The 16,688-nt window shown below is 38.4% G+C and overlaps 1 protein-coding gene across 1 annotated transcript; it reads right to left on the bottom strand.

Moving 5' to 3' along the window:
• Positions 1-355: 355 nt before the first annotated feature.
• Positions 356-7,773, bottom strand: LOC131978650 (uncharacterized). Its single transcript, XM_059342359.1, has 6 exons — positions 7,741-7,773; positions 6,746-6,845; positions 4,280-4,403; positions 2,042-2,250; positions 1,804-1,967; positions 356-448 (listed from the first exon to the last, which is right to left on the bottom strand). Exons 1-6 carry the CDS (start codon positions 7,771-7,773, stop codon positions 356-358), a joined length of 723 nt encoding a protein of 240 aa, XP_059198342.1.
• Positions 7,774-16,688: the final 8,915 nt, after the last annotated feature.

Raw genomic sequence — 16,688 nt, 5'->3', positions numbered from 1 at the left:
TGCACTTCATCAGTTTGACGTGTGGAAAGATGCACTGAAGTAACCTTGTGTTACTCTTTGATATAGTTTGTATTTTCCTCATATGCAAGCTCAATGTGCACCATTTTCTCTAATAGAAATATATTGAAGAGGAAATTGTCACAATTCACCAAAGCTGTCCTAAAAACAAAACAGATTCATTACAGTTACTGTGAGCATTATATACAGGAGCATAAAATAAAGGTTCAAATCCATCAAGAATCATTCATATCCACATAGTCTTTGTCTCCCTCTGCTGTTGATCTTCAGTACTACAGGAGTTCTGCATGTTTTCTCTCTCGTTACATTCAGCATGGAGACAGGTCAGATGAGGCAGCTACCCACAGTAGATGTCCTGAGGAGGAACCCTCGGCCGAGGAGCTTTCCTCATTTCCACATATGTTGAGTTCTCAGGGTCAGTGGCGCTGCACTGAAACACAAAGTAACACATTTATTATGGTAACAGGCAACTTTACAGACAGCTAGAAGATCTAAGAAATCTGTTGATACAAAAAAAAAGTGACCTCAAGAAATCTAAATGAAAATGTGTTCTATGTGTACGCACAAGTCTCCTCTCTCATGCAAACTTTATGGTAATCCCACACAGTGTTTCTCCTGCAGTACAATGTGTTATTTTGTGTCCTACTGTATGTGAATATTTGTGCATCCTGGGGTCACTAAACAGTCTGTGAGCTGCATAAATCGGGTACTAAAACTGCTTCATTCAGGGTCCTACACTGCTTAATTTAGGGCCTTTATTTGCTTTATTAAGGGCCCTAAACTGCCCCATTAAGGGCCATAAACTGCATAATTACAGGTGTTAAACTGCTTTATTTCTCCTGCAGTCGAATGTATTTTTTTGTCCTGGTGCATGTGAATATTTGTGCACCCTGGGGTCCCTAAGAAGTCTGGGAGCTGCTTAAATTGGGAGGGACAACAGGACAAAAATCTGTGCAGGAACTCTGGCTTCTCTTCTCTGTTTCATATAATACTTTATTAAATATTTGGGCTGTTTTTAGATGTGACATGCCCTCTTTATGGACTTCATCAGAAGCTGTTTGGGGCAGAACCCATGCAGTGTTTCTCCTGCAGTAAAATGTGTTATTTTGTCCAACTGTGTGTGAATCTTAGAGCATCATGTGGTCCCTAAACAGTCTGTGAACTGCATAAATCGGGTCTGACTGGAAAGCAGAGACTCTTGTGCATTCAAGGAGCGCAAATGAGAATTTTTAAAGCATCCCCTTGACCTTCGACCTCAAGATATCTGAAGGAAACGGGTTCTATGTGCACCCACAATTCTCCTCTGTAGAGACATGCCCACTTTATGCAGATTACATGCATATAAAATTATTGTATCCTCTTGTGAGTGAATCTTTGTGCATCCTGGGGTCCCTAAACAATCTGTGAGCTGCATAAATCGGGTCTGACTGGAAAGCTGAGACTCTTGTGGATTCAATGAGCCCAGTTTTCTTCATGTGTGATGATGTTAGTGAGTAAAACTTCAGCTCAGTGTGTAAAATGAGCTGCTGTGACCTCTAGGATAATCACAGCCTCATTAAACTTTACAACCACAAACTAGAGACCTGGAGCATTCAGAGGACGGATGGCTGAGACACTAGATTCACAATAAGGGGCTTTCTCAGCAGCAACACAACACAAGTGCACAAAATACACAAATCTTAGTCAAAAGTTTAGATTTAGACATTTGTATCAGTTTTAAAAGGCTGGCCGGACTTTGTGTAATGTTTGGTTTGAGTCATTAACCATTTGGTAATAGAAAGTCACCCTCAGTCGCATGTAGAAGAAGGTGATGATGCAGCTGTACAGGAGCGTCAGAGCCAGCAGAGCGATGGGGATCCACCTGAGCAGCTGGGACTCAGGAGCAGGAGGAGCAGGAGGAGCAGGAGGAGGAGGAGGAGTGGGGAGAATGCACACCGCTCCCTTTTCACCTGATAGAAACACAGTGGAGTCATTTCCCGTTTGTGCAAAAATGTTTGTTTATCATCCAAAGACTTCAACATACCTGGCAGTAGTGTGGTCAGTGTGGTTCCTGTCTTCTTTTCATCCAAATCATGTTGAGTCACAGAGAATTCACACTGATATTTCATGTTCAAGGCTTCTGGTCCAATGTGGAGCAAGACGAAAATCCACTTGTTGGGACTCTCTTCATACATGGTGACGTTCGGGCAGAATCTCTTTCCCTTCTGGCAGAGCAGCCTGGGATTGTCTGTTCTGAGAGCACACAAAGAGGAAATATACTGAGTAGTTCACTTTCTTTATAAGGAAGAGTTAGATGAGATGGGCCATAATTCATTCTTCCTTCTAACATACACAAAGAATACTTCTAACATTCACCATTTTACCTCTCACGTTCTCATATTTTGTGTATGTGAGAGGGAAGAATGAAATATGGCCCATATGGCCCGTCATACAGAAGCCTACACTGCAAGAAAATGAAAAGTTGGGTGAACTCAAAATTTCAAGGCAACAACCTTCGATAAAATTAAGTTGGACAGTTAAACTAAATATTTTAAGTTTTGTTTTTGAGTTTGCTCAACTCTGAATTCAGATTTTTGTCAACTCAACTGTAAGTTGTACTAACTTATAATTTTACATTGTAATAACTTTTAATCCTTACTTCTGCTAACTTCTGCAATGTGCTGAATTGGCACGATTGTAACGCCGCTATGAAATGTCAGCTAATGTTGCGACCACAATGTTGAGTTAGCATTGATACGCTAATGGCTACTCTTGTAGCTGTAACAAGCAGCGCCGCTAGCGTCAGCTGGCCACTAGCATCAGTTAGCGGCTAGCTTTCGCTAATGACCGAATTTCACTGCTTTCTACTGTTATTTGATGGTAATTTTTTGGGAACTTTTTACTGTAAAAACATCTTGTTCAACTTTCAGTCAGACTGAAAGACTGATTATTACTTTCTTGTTGGTCATGGATCAAACCTTTTGTATTCCTATTTATACTGTTATATGTGTATTTGAGCATGAAATATGTGAAGTTACTGCACTGTAAACATATTTAAAATTGCAGTTTCATCATATCTGGCTAAGTGCACGCTCCTATATGTGGCCCTGTCGTTGTATTGATGAAAAATTGTGGCCCCCTCCCGCATTTAAGTTGCCCATCCCTGTTTTAGACACTTCATGCTCAGCTGTTGCCTCCTGGCTCATTTTAATCACCTTTTCTTTTATTCCTAAGTGTTGTGGATCTGTTTATCTAACTATAAGGCAAATAAAGGTCATACCAAAAATGTTGAAATATTATTATAACACTTTGTGGTCACTGTCACGGCTAGAGTTGTGTTTTGGTTTGTGTGTGTTTTTCTGCCTCTTCTCCTTGCCTCCTGCTCCTCCTCCAGGCCGCCATGACAGCTCAGGCACACCTGAGATCAACTTTTAGGGGATGAACAGGTTAAATAGAGTGAAGCCCACCAGATGGGAGAGTGGGCCTCTTCCTGAGTGTTTGTGTGAGAAAACACTAGCTTGTGGTTGGCGAAACTAAAGGTGCTAAAAAGTTGCCTTGCTGTGGCTGCATTTGTTGTTTGTTTGCAAGATGTGGTCATTTTGTTCTCGCTTTCTGTTTAAGTGTTTTTGAGTTGTATTAATAAGTTTAATGGCATCAACGGTTACACCAGAGCCCTAGAAACTGGGGACGTTTCAGCTACTTACTGTGTTTTGGGCTTTAACTTTTGATTTTCCTGCTGATCAGATCACCTCATAAATAAAGACACAAACTGTCAGTCTACTCTGCCTCTTTTGAAGCATTCAATGCTGTTAATTACACTGTAAAAAAAACAAAACTGTTGTTTTTACGGTAAAAAAAACAGCAGCTGTGGTTGCCAGAACTTTACCGTAATAAATACGGTAGAAAATCAAATCAAAGGATTTTACCATTAAATATTTCAGTATATTTTTGTTAGAGATATGGTGTTTGGTACATTTAACAGTTACAAAAAGTATTTTTTACAAAAGATAAATGCAAAAATTACAGTGATGCTTGTATGTATATTACAGTATATTTTTGTTACAAACACAGTGCTAGTGAATTTTACAGTAGAGTACTGTATCTTTTTTTTTAAACAGTTTTGTGATTAACGGTGTTTCATTGTTACTGAAACTGAATTAACCCATTTATCATGGTTTAGCAGTTTTTGACCCTAAAAACAGACATTTTTTGCAGTGTAGTATCACATGTTTAATGCCTGCAGCCAGGGAAACAAATGATGTGTGACTGATTTAATACATACGGTGAAATTAAGCTGTTGAGTCGAACATCTTGCAGAGAGGAGACGTCTCCAGCGAGCTCACAGCTGATGGTGGCTGAGCCGTCTGGGTTCACGGTCCGAGTCGGTGGCTGAATCACCTGAAAACCTGACGGAGGAGAATAATTCTGCTGCTTTTAGAGAGAGAACACATCAAGTTCCTCTTTTCCCTTCTCTTTAAAAAGACTCAACACCATCCACATGTAGAAAGTTAACCCTTAATAGGGCACTCATTGAAATACTTGCAAATTTCAACCCCAGAGAATATTGGAGGATATTACATACTGCCAGAATGTGTAAAAAAAAAATATACGGCCCCGGGGGAGGGGGGTAATATTTTGAGAAAAAAGTTTACGAGATCAAATCTACCAGAAAAAATGTGCAGATTCATGAGATTTAAAGTGGTGAATCTGTGAGAAAAAAGTTGCTTTTTCCCCACTTTTTTCTCGTAAATCTGTGACTTTTTTTGCACAGATTTGTCACTTTAAATCTCTTAAATCTGCGACTTTTTTTCTTGTAGATTTGCCACTTTAATTTAGTAAATTTGCAACTTTTTTCTAGGAAAATTATTATTATTTTTATTCATACTTGGCCTTTATATGCCTTCATAGTCAAGTTCTCCTCGTACGACTGTTTCTTGCAGATTTTTTTTCTAAATTTGTCATTTTTACATTGGAGGTCAAGGTCAATAAATTTAATATTATTATATTATTATCATACTGATTGGTCAGATGTCATGGTGTCACCGTCTGTGACGTAGCCTGATCTTTGCTGATTAGCTGGAAGAAATCCATGTGGTTCTACGACCAAACAGAGAAACATGAAGACCTCATTTAGATATCCACTGAAGTTAGCAAATATAGTTCTTCGCCTGATAAAGGGTTAATATACTGACAAAGTCTGCAGTACTCGAAAAAAGTGGTCTCGAAACCACTTTTTGAAGGACTCGGTCTCGTCTCAGACTGCATTTTTACTCCGTCTTGTCTCGGTCTCGGACAAAGTGGACTCAGGATTTATTTCAAGACCGGTCAAGACCAAAACTGAGCATTTTTGGATGTACTTGTTAATATCATTACTGTGATTTTGCATAAATCGTAATGCTTCGAGTAAAACCATATCATGACTCATACATCATTTTAAATTGTTGTCCCGCCTCCCGCCTCCTTTCACACGCCCCCCACAACAGTGCATGTGAGCAGTGGTGGTTCTACACAGGGGCCTCCAGGGGCCACTGCCCCTGTGTAGAAGCCTTTGGCCCCTGCTGTGGCCCCTGTGTCAAATTAATAATAAAATGATCAATTTATAACAATGAACAATGGAACAATTCTAACCTTTTTTTTGTTCAAACAATATCTCATTGTACACAAAAGGAACACAGAATGTGTTGTATAATAGTTTAACTCTATGGAGTCTTAAAGGGCTATTTTGTCCATTTTTGAATCCGTTTCATGTCTTTGTAAGTCATTTTGTGTCTGTTTTGTCTTTTTTTTGTGGTAATTTTGTGTCTGTTGTTGTGTCTTTTTTAGTTATTTTGTGTCTTTTTTTGTCATTTTGTCTTTTTTGTCATTGGTGTCATTTATGTGTCTTTTTTTGTGTCTGGTTTAGTTATTTTGTGTATTTTTTTTTTAATTTTTATGTCTTCTGTGGGGTTTTTTTTTTTTGTTATTCTGTCTTCTCATTTTGTGTCTTTTTTTGGTCATTTTGTGTCTTTTTTGGTCATTTTGTGTCTTTTTCAAGACAGTCAAAGATTTTGAATGCTTAAATATCATCGTTGAAATTTTTTCATGTACTAATGTGCCCCTCTGATTAAACACTGGCCCCTCCTTGGCCCCCACAGTAAAACTGGTCTAGAACCGCCACTGCATGTGAGTGTCAGCCAACTCGTCTGTGATAAAATCTAGTTACCTGAACCACAAAGATATTTTGTGCACAACTACAAAAACAAGAAAACACAGAGCAACTTGTAAATTCTGCAAAGCAACACTAATGGAGACGGCTGGTATATGTGATATAGTCAACTAAAGAGATGAATGAAGAAGAATCTTCATTTGTTTCCTGTGGCTGTATTTATGGGAATGTGAATAACTTAAAGATCTATTTGAGGGGTGCCTTTGGTTTGCATGTTCCACGTTTTATTTTTATTATAAATTATTACTAATTATTATATTAGTGTATCGTGCAGTGTGGGACACTGGTCTGGTCTTGGTCTTGTCTCGGTATCGACCCCTCAAAGTCTTTTTCTTATCTTGGTCTCGATACACTGTGGTCTTGGTTTTGACTTGGTCTCGGTTTAGGTGGTCTTGGCTACAACACCTCATGACAAATGGATTTACAGTGTAGAAACAAAATGCAGAGCTTGAAGTTTCATTAGATAATTACATGAATTATCAGTCATTTTGTTATTATTATGATAAAACAAGTATAACAAGATGAATTCCTTCAGACTCCTACCGTGGCTCGCCGGGACGATGAAGCTCAGACAAACAGTGGAAATGATGAAGATGTTGAAGCTGCCGGCCATCATATCAGCGTGTCTGCAGCACCTGTCACACTGTGAAGACACACCACTGATGCTGAGCTCTTTATTAAACAGGAAAAAGGAAATTTTGAGGTTGGATGTGATGCTGAGCTAACCAGTTTCTGTGGTTCGGTGATGACTCCACACACACAAACAGCAGCTAACTGATGTGGCTCACTCTTCTTCCTGTAGCTCAAACTTGTCATGCATGCTATTAAATTTATTTTTTTTACAGGTCAACAGACAAATCTACGTCACACCACTTCCTTCACAGCAGGAAATATGTACTCTTGTTTGAGTCAGTGGAAGAAATTACCTTTTTTATCTCTTGAGAGTCCTGTAGCTCTGTGAAATCAGCACAATCACGGCTAGAAGTGGGAAGAACTCAAACATGAATCTGTGCCGAATAACACAGTTATAATGACAGAAATCAGAAAGAACAAAGAAAAAACAGTAGTTGAAAATGTATTTTTTAAATTGTAATAAAATGGAATTTATATAAAAACAGTTTTTCAAGGGCGTAAAATGACCTAGAGACGTAAAAAATTACCTAAATCAGTTTTCTCCACATATTGTACATATTCTCAGTATTGTCATGTTTCCAGCCTCTCCTGTCCTCTCCTCTCTGCTCTGTGTAAACAGCCTCTCCTGTCCTCTCCTCTCTGCTCTGTGTAAACAGCCTCTCCTGTCCTCTCCTATCTGCTCTGTGTAAACAGCAGAATTTCATGTTTTTAACAGGATCTGGTTAGTGCAAACGCTTTATTTTAAATGACACATGTAGAATAAAGAGATTCTGACACAAATATCAACATTTTAACAAAAGTTTTGATCGCTTTTTATGAAGGAAACTTTCAGAAGTTTGAATATAAAATACACTGTCCAGTTTTCAGTACGACACAAAGGATTCATCACATTCTTCACCACTCACCTGCTTCCACTTCCTCTCATCAGCCTGCAGCATGTAACCGGCCCACTTTTACTCAGTCCTGAACCTGAACCTGAACCTGAACCTGAACATGCACCACAGATACCGAATGTGCCAAATAAGAATAATCAGTGATGACGTATTGTATTTGCATTTGTTTTCTCCACAATTTTTAATATTATTCATTACAGTCTTCACCCTGTTTTGTTTACAAAAGATTACAGCTTTTACACCATGCATGCACTTAGTTTGTGTTAGAAACTTATTGTAAGTCGCTTTGGACAAAAGCGTCTGCTAAATGACATGTAATGTAATGTAGAAAGTTTTTTAGCAGGTCGAAGCACTGAAACATCTCTTGAATTGACTGAATTGAATTAAGGCATTTCATGGTTTCCAGTTAATACCAAATAGGCTTAGCCTGGGTATACCCATACTGCCTTGCACGCTCGAATTTCATTTCGAACCTCCAGGCAGTCTGGAAACCAGAGAGGTTTCTTAGCCCTGTTTTAGGGATCCAACCACAGAGCGGGGAGGGACGGCAAGACAATGATGCGTACTACTCGGCAGACGGAAGCTTGTAGTTTTGTAGTTTTCTTACGGATCCAACATGGCTGCAGCAGACACGGAACTCTCTTTAGCTGTAGATGGTGTTTTAAATAGTTTAGAGCGAAAGTTGAAAGGCGAAAGGTCTCTCAGCGGCTCCACATCAGTGGATGTGTGTGGCTGAATGACATGAGGGGGAATAAAGCGTGAAAATAAATAATCTTGCAGAAAGCGAGAACTGGAGAAGCAAAGCAGCAAACAACACTCTCTCACAGACACACACACAACAAACATCCATTTCTGTTGTTCTACTACGTCATCTGGTATAACTGATCTGATTGGCTAAGAGCTACCTACAGACGCTTTGATAGACATTCATAGCGTCCAATAAACGGCTCCGGAGGATCGTAAACCACACCTCCTCTACGGAGAAATGAACGGCTGGTTTCCAGCCAGGCTAAAATAGGCTAGCAATTCTCACAAACTTCCCTCAATAGCCCAGGAACAAAAATGCCCCATTCATCATGTTGAACATACCAACAGCAAACATTCAGCAACAGTAAACATTGAGATGGCGTCACGTGCGACCTGGTGGTGTTCACTTGTGCGCCAAAGCCAAAGTAGTGGCTTTTAAAAAAAAAAAATTTAATTGTTACTCAAACCTGTCCAAAAACATTTTATTGAAGCATCAACATAAGACAACCGTAGTTTGAGCATGTGATTTAAAAAAAGAAAATGTTTTGTTTTTTTTGAAAATTAATATTCGGGGCTAATTAAAAAACATCCTAGCCGAGGGACGCCACTGAAACACAATGCAGTTATAGAAGGTGGATCATGTAGAAAGGGATTTATTTATTTATCTTTTTCTTTCACTGAAATAAATAAAATAAATAAAACAATATGAGTGCATTTTTGAGCTGTGGTGGAGTTAAAATGGAAATACATGAGTTTGACTGTAAACAGGTGACAGATAGTTTGATACGGAGCAAAATGTGCTTTTTTGTTTTTTTGTTATCTGTATTGAGATTTCCTGTGAAGACGCCGACTTTCAACGATCTTCCAGACAAAGAAAAAAAACACATAGAGTCAGTGTTATCAGCTCCTTTGTCTTTACCAAAATGACATTTTCTTTGGTGGAAATTAATCGTTTGACTTAATCTGCTGTTCAGAGTCAGTTAGTGCACATCCTGTTTTTCACACTTCTGTGAAATCTGTCTGCGTGTGTGTGTGTGACGAATATAAACCACAGACACACTGAGTATCAGCAGCCTGAGAGCTGCTCTATGACAAGATCCACAGGAGATTCACATGTCCTGACTCTGGATCCTGTCAGTCTGGCTTTTTGGTTTTGGCCTTACAGCAAAATCATCTGACATGTATCCTGCTGGTTTTCTTCTGAACCCAGACGAGACGTTTCAGGGCGTTTTCTCCTCCTCTTCTCTGTGTCCTTTCATTTCACTGCAATATATACAATCTCTATAAATGTATAAGTCCTGCAGCTCTGTGGCAGCAGCACAATCAGAACAACTCAAACCTGGGTAACGCTTTATATTAAGGTCCTTGTAATAACCATTAATTAACAAGTAATAAGGCCCTTGTAAGTCCTTACAAGATGCTTATTAACATTATTATGTGTTTATAAGCTTATATAAGTGTTAATAATGGCATTATAATACAGTTAATAGCAGGCTATAAGAGATGTATAATAAGAACTTTAATAAAAGCCTCATGAGTATCTTATAATAGTTCATAATAGCATTACAAACACCCATGACCCACCCATTATGTCTTTGCCATGCCTTTATTAATCTTATTTTGTTTGCTTATTGATATTAAAATATACTTTATTGCTCATCTATTATAAGTTAACTATAAGTTAACTATGCTTTTTACAACTACTGGATCTAAAGCGAGAACAATGCCTTGTTACTTGTTATTAAGGACCTTATTATAAAGCGTTACCCAAACATGTCTTTGTGCAGAATAATACAGTTAGAATGACAGAAATCAGGAGAAAAAAACAGTTTAACTTTTTAAAAATTGGAATAAAACTGAATTTATGAATAAACATTTTTCCAAGTTCCCACAAGTGTCCTGAATGTTGTAAAAAAAAAATTGTTTTCTCCACATATTGTACATATTGAAGTATTGTCATGTTTCCAGCCTCTCCTGTCCTCTCCTCTTGGCTCTGTGTAAACAGCCTCTCCTGTCCTAATTTTGCCGATAATTCCTGAGTATTTATGGCGATTTTTAAAAGAAAAGATCCATTTAATGTCATTTTCAATTGCGAGTTCAGAGGGTAAAGAGTTTGTATAGGTCAGTGTTATTATAATTATTTGTATTATTGGTCCAAACTATTGAACAGAGATTCATTGTCCCCAGAAGATGCAGTTAGACTCTTTGACTTTTCCCCCATCACCACCATGAGGTTGAAACATGTGGCTTTCGATACTTTTGATGTACAGTATTTGAAGTTCTGTGGCGCTGTTGTGTTTTCAGCTTGAAAGCCAAATTGAGAAATATATACATATATATATATATATATGAGCTGCAGACTAACAGGGAACACCGAAGACTTGAATAAACAGACGTGATAATTTTTTGTACAAATCGTATAAAAGATTGTGTCCTGGATCTTCACTGGTGGATTTTCTTCCTTTATTGTAAATCTGTTGAAGCAGAAAAGGTGTAAGAGGTTCCACAGGGATTCGTTCTTGGGCCGTTTGTTTTTCGGGTACATATGATCCTTTCGGTACATTTCTCTCTCCGTGTGACACTGAAAATGTTTAGTTTTTCTGTTTTCTGTTTATTGTGGTCAGACATCATGTCCTGCTGACCTCCTTACTGACACACTTGTGGTTTGACAGTTTGACGTTTTTTTCCTTGTTTTATGTTTCGATTTTTGCATTTTGATTCATATGTAAATTGTTTTTTGTCCTCTCTGATTTTGTTTTATGTTTCTTTTCACTTCATCACTTCGTCTTCTCGTTCTTGTCTTCACTTGTCCTGTCATCACTGCAGTGCCCAAAGAAATAAACTTGTAAAATGTGAAGTTGCACAACAGAATAAAATGAGTTCACAATCATCAAAGTTGCTTCTTCCTGTTATCAAAACATGAACTAGTTAATGTTCTTTTCTTTGTTGTTTTTTCTGCTTTTCTGCTGTTTCTGCTTTTCTGCTGTTCGGACATGTTTTTTCCGACCTGTAGCTCAAAAAATTGTTATTTTTTTCTCTAGAATCTGTTCTCATTTGCTCAGATGAACTGGTTCAGTGGTGCCTGCTGCACCTGATCTTAATCAAACGTTATCTGTTTACAGGAAACAAAATGTTTCAACATGCAGAGATACAGTATGAACGCCCTGGCCTCACATGGCCATGAATCATCAGGTGCAGAGGCGTGTGACGGTAATTAACTATTACGAGAGTTAACAAAGTTCGACTGTAGTCACACAACCTTTTTTCTGCTCATGCATCTAAGTGTTAGTACATCTTCTCTTTTATTTATTTATTTGCTACTATTTATTAATCTATCTATATATATATATATATATATATATTATCATGCTCTAGTTATCTTAATTATTTATTTATTTCTAACCTGCCTCCAGTGTTTCCTCACTGCTCCATGTTGAGATGGAGCTTCCTCAGTTCCTCAGTTTGTGCTTTGTTTTTAATAGGATGGTGCGATGAAGGTGGGTGGGGTGGAGGGTGTTTGTTTCTTTGTTTTGTTATCTTTTTATTATCATTAAATTCCCCTTTCTTTTTTATGTAAAGCGCTTTGTGTTGCATCTCACTTGTATGCAAAGTCTGATTGATTGAACAAGATTAAACTGTTTCTTCTCTGCAACAAACTGCCTGATAATCAGCAGAAAACCGATCATTTCTGTTTAGCTTTTAGTTCCTGTGTGTGTTTGTCTCTGTGGTTAAAGTTTCTGGAGCAGATATTGTGACATATTCAGTGATAATCTGAAGCCCCTCTAGCAGCATCTAGTGCCTGCTGTGGTTTATTACATGACACAATATCAATGTGAAGTGTTGGATGAAACAAAAAGCATCCAGATTTTTTAAGTTTGTCCAGAATGTGGCTCTAAAGTGAAGCTCCTGGAATCACATGTCAGGTTCTCATCCAAATGCATCACAATTATTTCAAAATACTCTGTAAAAGAAAAACATTACACTCTTACAGGAGAGGACATGATGACAGTGAAAACCAAAAGTGAAAACCAAAGTGGAAAACTGATAAATATGTGACATTTAAGTTTGTTTATCCTCTCTCTCTCTCTGCTTATCTGAACACACACACACTGAACTCACCCTGCAGACTCCGCGACGATTGCTTGATAGTTGTCTGCCTACAATAAAACCTTATCTGATCTGGATGAGTCAGTTTAGGCATTTTTTTCTCAAGCCTACCAGCCAATACCTTGGTTAGAATTTTATAGTTGCAACCAAGGTTATTATAGTTAACAAAAACTAACGAAATAACGAAAACTAGAATTGAAAAAACATTTTCATTAACTGAAATAAAATAAAAACTAGATTTTTTAAAAAACGATAACTAACTGAAACTGTATTTTGTGGTTACAAAACTAACTAAAACTAACTAAAATAATAGTGGAAATGTCCTTAGTTTTCGTTTTTGTCAACTTTTTTCATTCATAATTCAGTGTTTCTATTTGAACATGCAACACATGGTGAATATGTTTACTGAGATTTGGATGTCTACACTCCAACCAAAATTCAAAACAGTTTATAACCTTATTGGGGCTGAGATGGATAAACCAAAGGAAATAAAGGCTAAATTTATTATGACCACTTTGAATCTGGCACCCAACACATAGCCCATTACAAAAAAACTAAAACTAACACTAAAACTAATAAAAACTAAACTAAAACTAAGCATTTTCAAAAAATAAAAACTAAACTAAAACTAGAAAAATCACTCTTAAAACTAACTAAAACTAACTGAATTTGAAAACAAAAATTCACAACGAAATTAAAACTAAAACTAATGAAAAATCCAAAACTATTATAACCTTGGTTGCAACAAAACAAGCTGATCGGACTGTAGGACTTGCATATTAGCAGATCTTTATTCTTTTTTTAATAATGAAGAGATGGAAGCCTGTGTCATAGTCATAGATTTTCTTTAATCAGAACCTCTTCAATTACTTTTGATAGTTTTAAAAAATTCTACTGGAAACCAATCAGGGCCGGGTAACTTTGGTGGTTTCATTTTTTTGATTGCGCCAATAATCTCTGTTTGGGTTATATTCCTTTCTAATTCTGATTTCTCTGATTCGTCTAAGGAGGGCATTTCCAGTTTACTGAAGAATTTCTCTACCAACTCCTCGTCACCTGCTTCTGAAGTATACAATTTTTCGTAGAAAGACTTTAATTGAGCATTGATGTCCCTTTGGTCTGTGACTGTATTTCCTTCCCTGTCCTTTATCGCAGATATAAAACCAGCTGTTGCCGACTGTTTAAGTTGTTGGCTCAATAGTTTACTGGCGCGCTCCCCAAATTCATATAAATTATGATGAGCTCTTAAATGAAGATCTATAGCATTATCATTTGTCAGAGAATCAAATCCTGTCTGGAGCAAAATCCTCTCTGTGTAAAGGTTCTCAGAGGGTGATGTAGAGCGTAGTTGATCTACCACTTTGATCCTGTTAATCAACTCTGTAACCCTTTTGGATTTATTTTTATTTTCACCAGCAGTGTAGGATATTACTTGTCCCGTTTCATGGTTTCCCAGAGTGTGCAATAGCTTATTTCAGGAGAATCATTAGTTACTAGAAATAAGTCTATTTGTGTGTTTATGAAATCAACGTATTTTTTATCAGCAAGTAATTTTGAGTTGAGGCACCATGTACGTTTAGGGAGTATGTTTTCTGGAAACAGTGGTTTCAAAAGTACTGGTCAATGGTCCGAAAATACTATACTATTGTAATCTACTTGAGTAAAAAAAAATCAATTCTAGAATAAGTTTGATGTACTGGAGAGAAGAAAGAGAACTGTTTGGATGTTGGATACTTAAATGTCCAGGGGTCAATAACTCCATAGGCTTGAATAAAAGTATTAATGCATCGCGCCGATTTGCTAAGAGACGTGACATTTGTACTGGAGCGGTCCTGCTTCAGATCGGATGCTTCAGGAATACCTGAACACACATCCAGAAAACACTAAACATTAGGCAACATGTACCTCTAACAATCTTAAACATTGCAAACAAAAACATGAACACAGCATCGCTTGTCTCTAGCATGGAGACTGCCTGCTCTTCCAGTCTTGTTACATTACATCACATTACATTACATGTCATTTAGCTGATGCTTTTGTCCAAAGCGACTTACAATAAGTGCATTCAATTTTGAGGTGACCATGACTTAACCGAGGTATTGCTGGAAGATGAAGGTCTTCAGCCTGGTGGAAGATGTAAAGGCTGTCTGAGGTCCTGATGTCGGTGGGGAGCTCGTTCCAACATTTGGGAGCCAGGACAGAGAAAAGTCTGGAGGAGGTTTTGAGGCGAGTAGATCCTCACAGGGTGGGAGTCTCCAGCTGTTTGGCTGATGCAGAATGGAGATGATGGGCAGGGTGTAGAGTTTGACAAGGTCCTGGATGTAAGCTGGACCTGAACTGTTAGCAGCAGAGTACGCCAGAGCTAGAGTCTTGAAGCGTATCCACGCAGCCACTGGTAGCCAGTGGAGGGAGGGAGGAGGGGTGTTGTGTGTGAGACTTTGGGAAGATTGAAGACCAATCGAGCAGCTGCATTCTGGATGAGTTGCAGAGGTCGGATGGTTTGGCAGCAGACCTGCCATGAGGGAGTTGCAGTAGTCCAGGCGTGAGATGACCAGGACCTGAGCTGCTTTCTGAGTGAGAAACGGGCGGATTCTCCTGATGTTAGTGACCTGTCAATCAAAGGTAGCCACGCCCCAAATCATACAATTCTTTATCTTCTATTTTCTTCTAAATGGGGCCATTATTTACACTATTAACATCGAATTGTCTTGAAGATTTTTTACTAGCGATTGAGACCATAGTGTTGTCAGCGCCCCCTGCTGGAGTCTTTGGTAGAGTGCAGCGGAAGGCACTTCCTGTTTGCCTCACTGCTCAGACCCAGAGGTTGCCACTTGACAAAAAATGAAGAATCAAAGCCATTAAAGTGTTTCTCATTGTGGATCCACCACTTCAGATTAAACCATTAAATGTGCAAACACCACATCCAAACAAGTTCATCTCCATGTTTTAAAAAAACAACAACTTTATGATATGATGCTTTTTTCTAGATGTGGTTGAAGTGAGGAGGTGGTCGTAGAAGTCGAGTTTAATGCACATTTCATGCACACGATTCGTCTCTCATGCAGCAGAATGAATACAAGTACAAGGACGTTGAGGTCGTTTTTACAGTCGTAGCTCAGTGATATTTTGGATGCATTGAAAGTTGCTTCTGTTAGAGCTGGGGCTCTAAAAGCCTCCCGCACTCTGCCCCGGTTCCTTTGTTCTAGACTTGGTTCCTACAAAAGACTCAAAACGACTGAATACAGTTTACCATTTATTGAAGGAATAATAGCCAAATGCAACGAGCAGCTGGACTCTGCTGTGTCCAGGTCAGGATCACCAGAGTACCAACAAGTTCCTCAATTCACAGTTATCTTCTGCGTTTGGACCTGTGAAGGAAATTTGGTGTTTCCTGCATGGTGGGACATGAGGTAGGCGGCGACCTACTTGATATTCAAGACACAAGGCATTGTGGGAACTGACTCTGTGAACTTAACAATGATAACACCATGAGAGAGGGGACCATGTAGACCAGGGGGCTCTGTCCTGATGTGATGTATAGGGCAGGAAGATAGGACCACATTGAGACTTGCTGAAGAATCAATGCTGGGAACTACAACAGATATAAGTCGAGCGGTGTATGGGACTTTGTTGTACTGTAAATTAATATAAAATTGTGCGGTGTATGGAACACGAATGTGCTAATAAATCTTGCTGAACAGAGTACTGAGTGCTTTGTTTTGGCCAGCTCACCCATTAACTTAGTGCAGTTGTCAAAATTGCCACGACAGACCCCAACCCGACTTTAAACTTTAAATGTTTGTTGAGCACTCTTCTGCAAAGTCACTGAAGTTTTTTATAACAAATAATAATTTGAACACTTTAGTTACAGCTAAGCTAAACTAAGCTAAATATCCCTATCCTTGACTTCACATTGTGCTTACATGGTAAAGTTGCCGACACATGTAATAAATGATCAACCTGTCATAGCTGACATCCCACTGCAGTGGTCAGTGTCTAGTTCCTCCAGATACACATTCCTCAGGATCAAGTTTGAGCTTATGAACTCATGCTGAGCAGGAACATAGAAACACAGAATAACACGTCATCACACAAAACTACTATTT

This window comes from Centropristis striata, chromosome 10, assembly GCF_030273125.1.
Source record: "Centropristis striata isolate RG_2023a ecotype Rhode Island chromosome 10, C.striata_1.0, whole genome shotgun sequence".
Taxonomy (NCBI): Eukaryota; Metazoa; Chordata; class Actinopteri; order Perciformes; family Serranidae; genus Centropristis; species Centropristis striata.
Note: the sequence above shows the minus strand (reverse complement) of the source record. Positions and strands in the feature narration are given on the sequence as shown.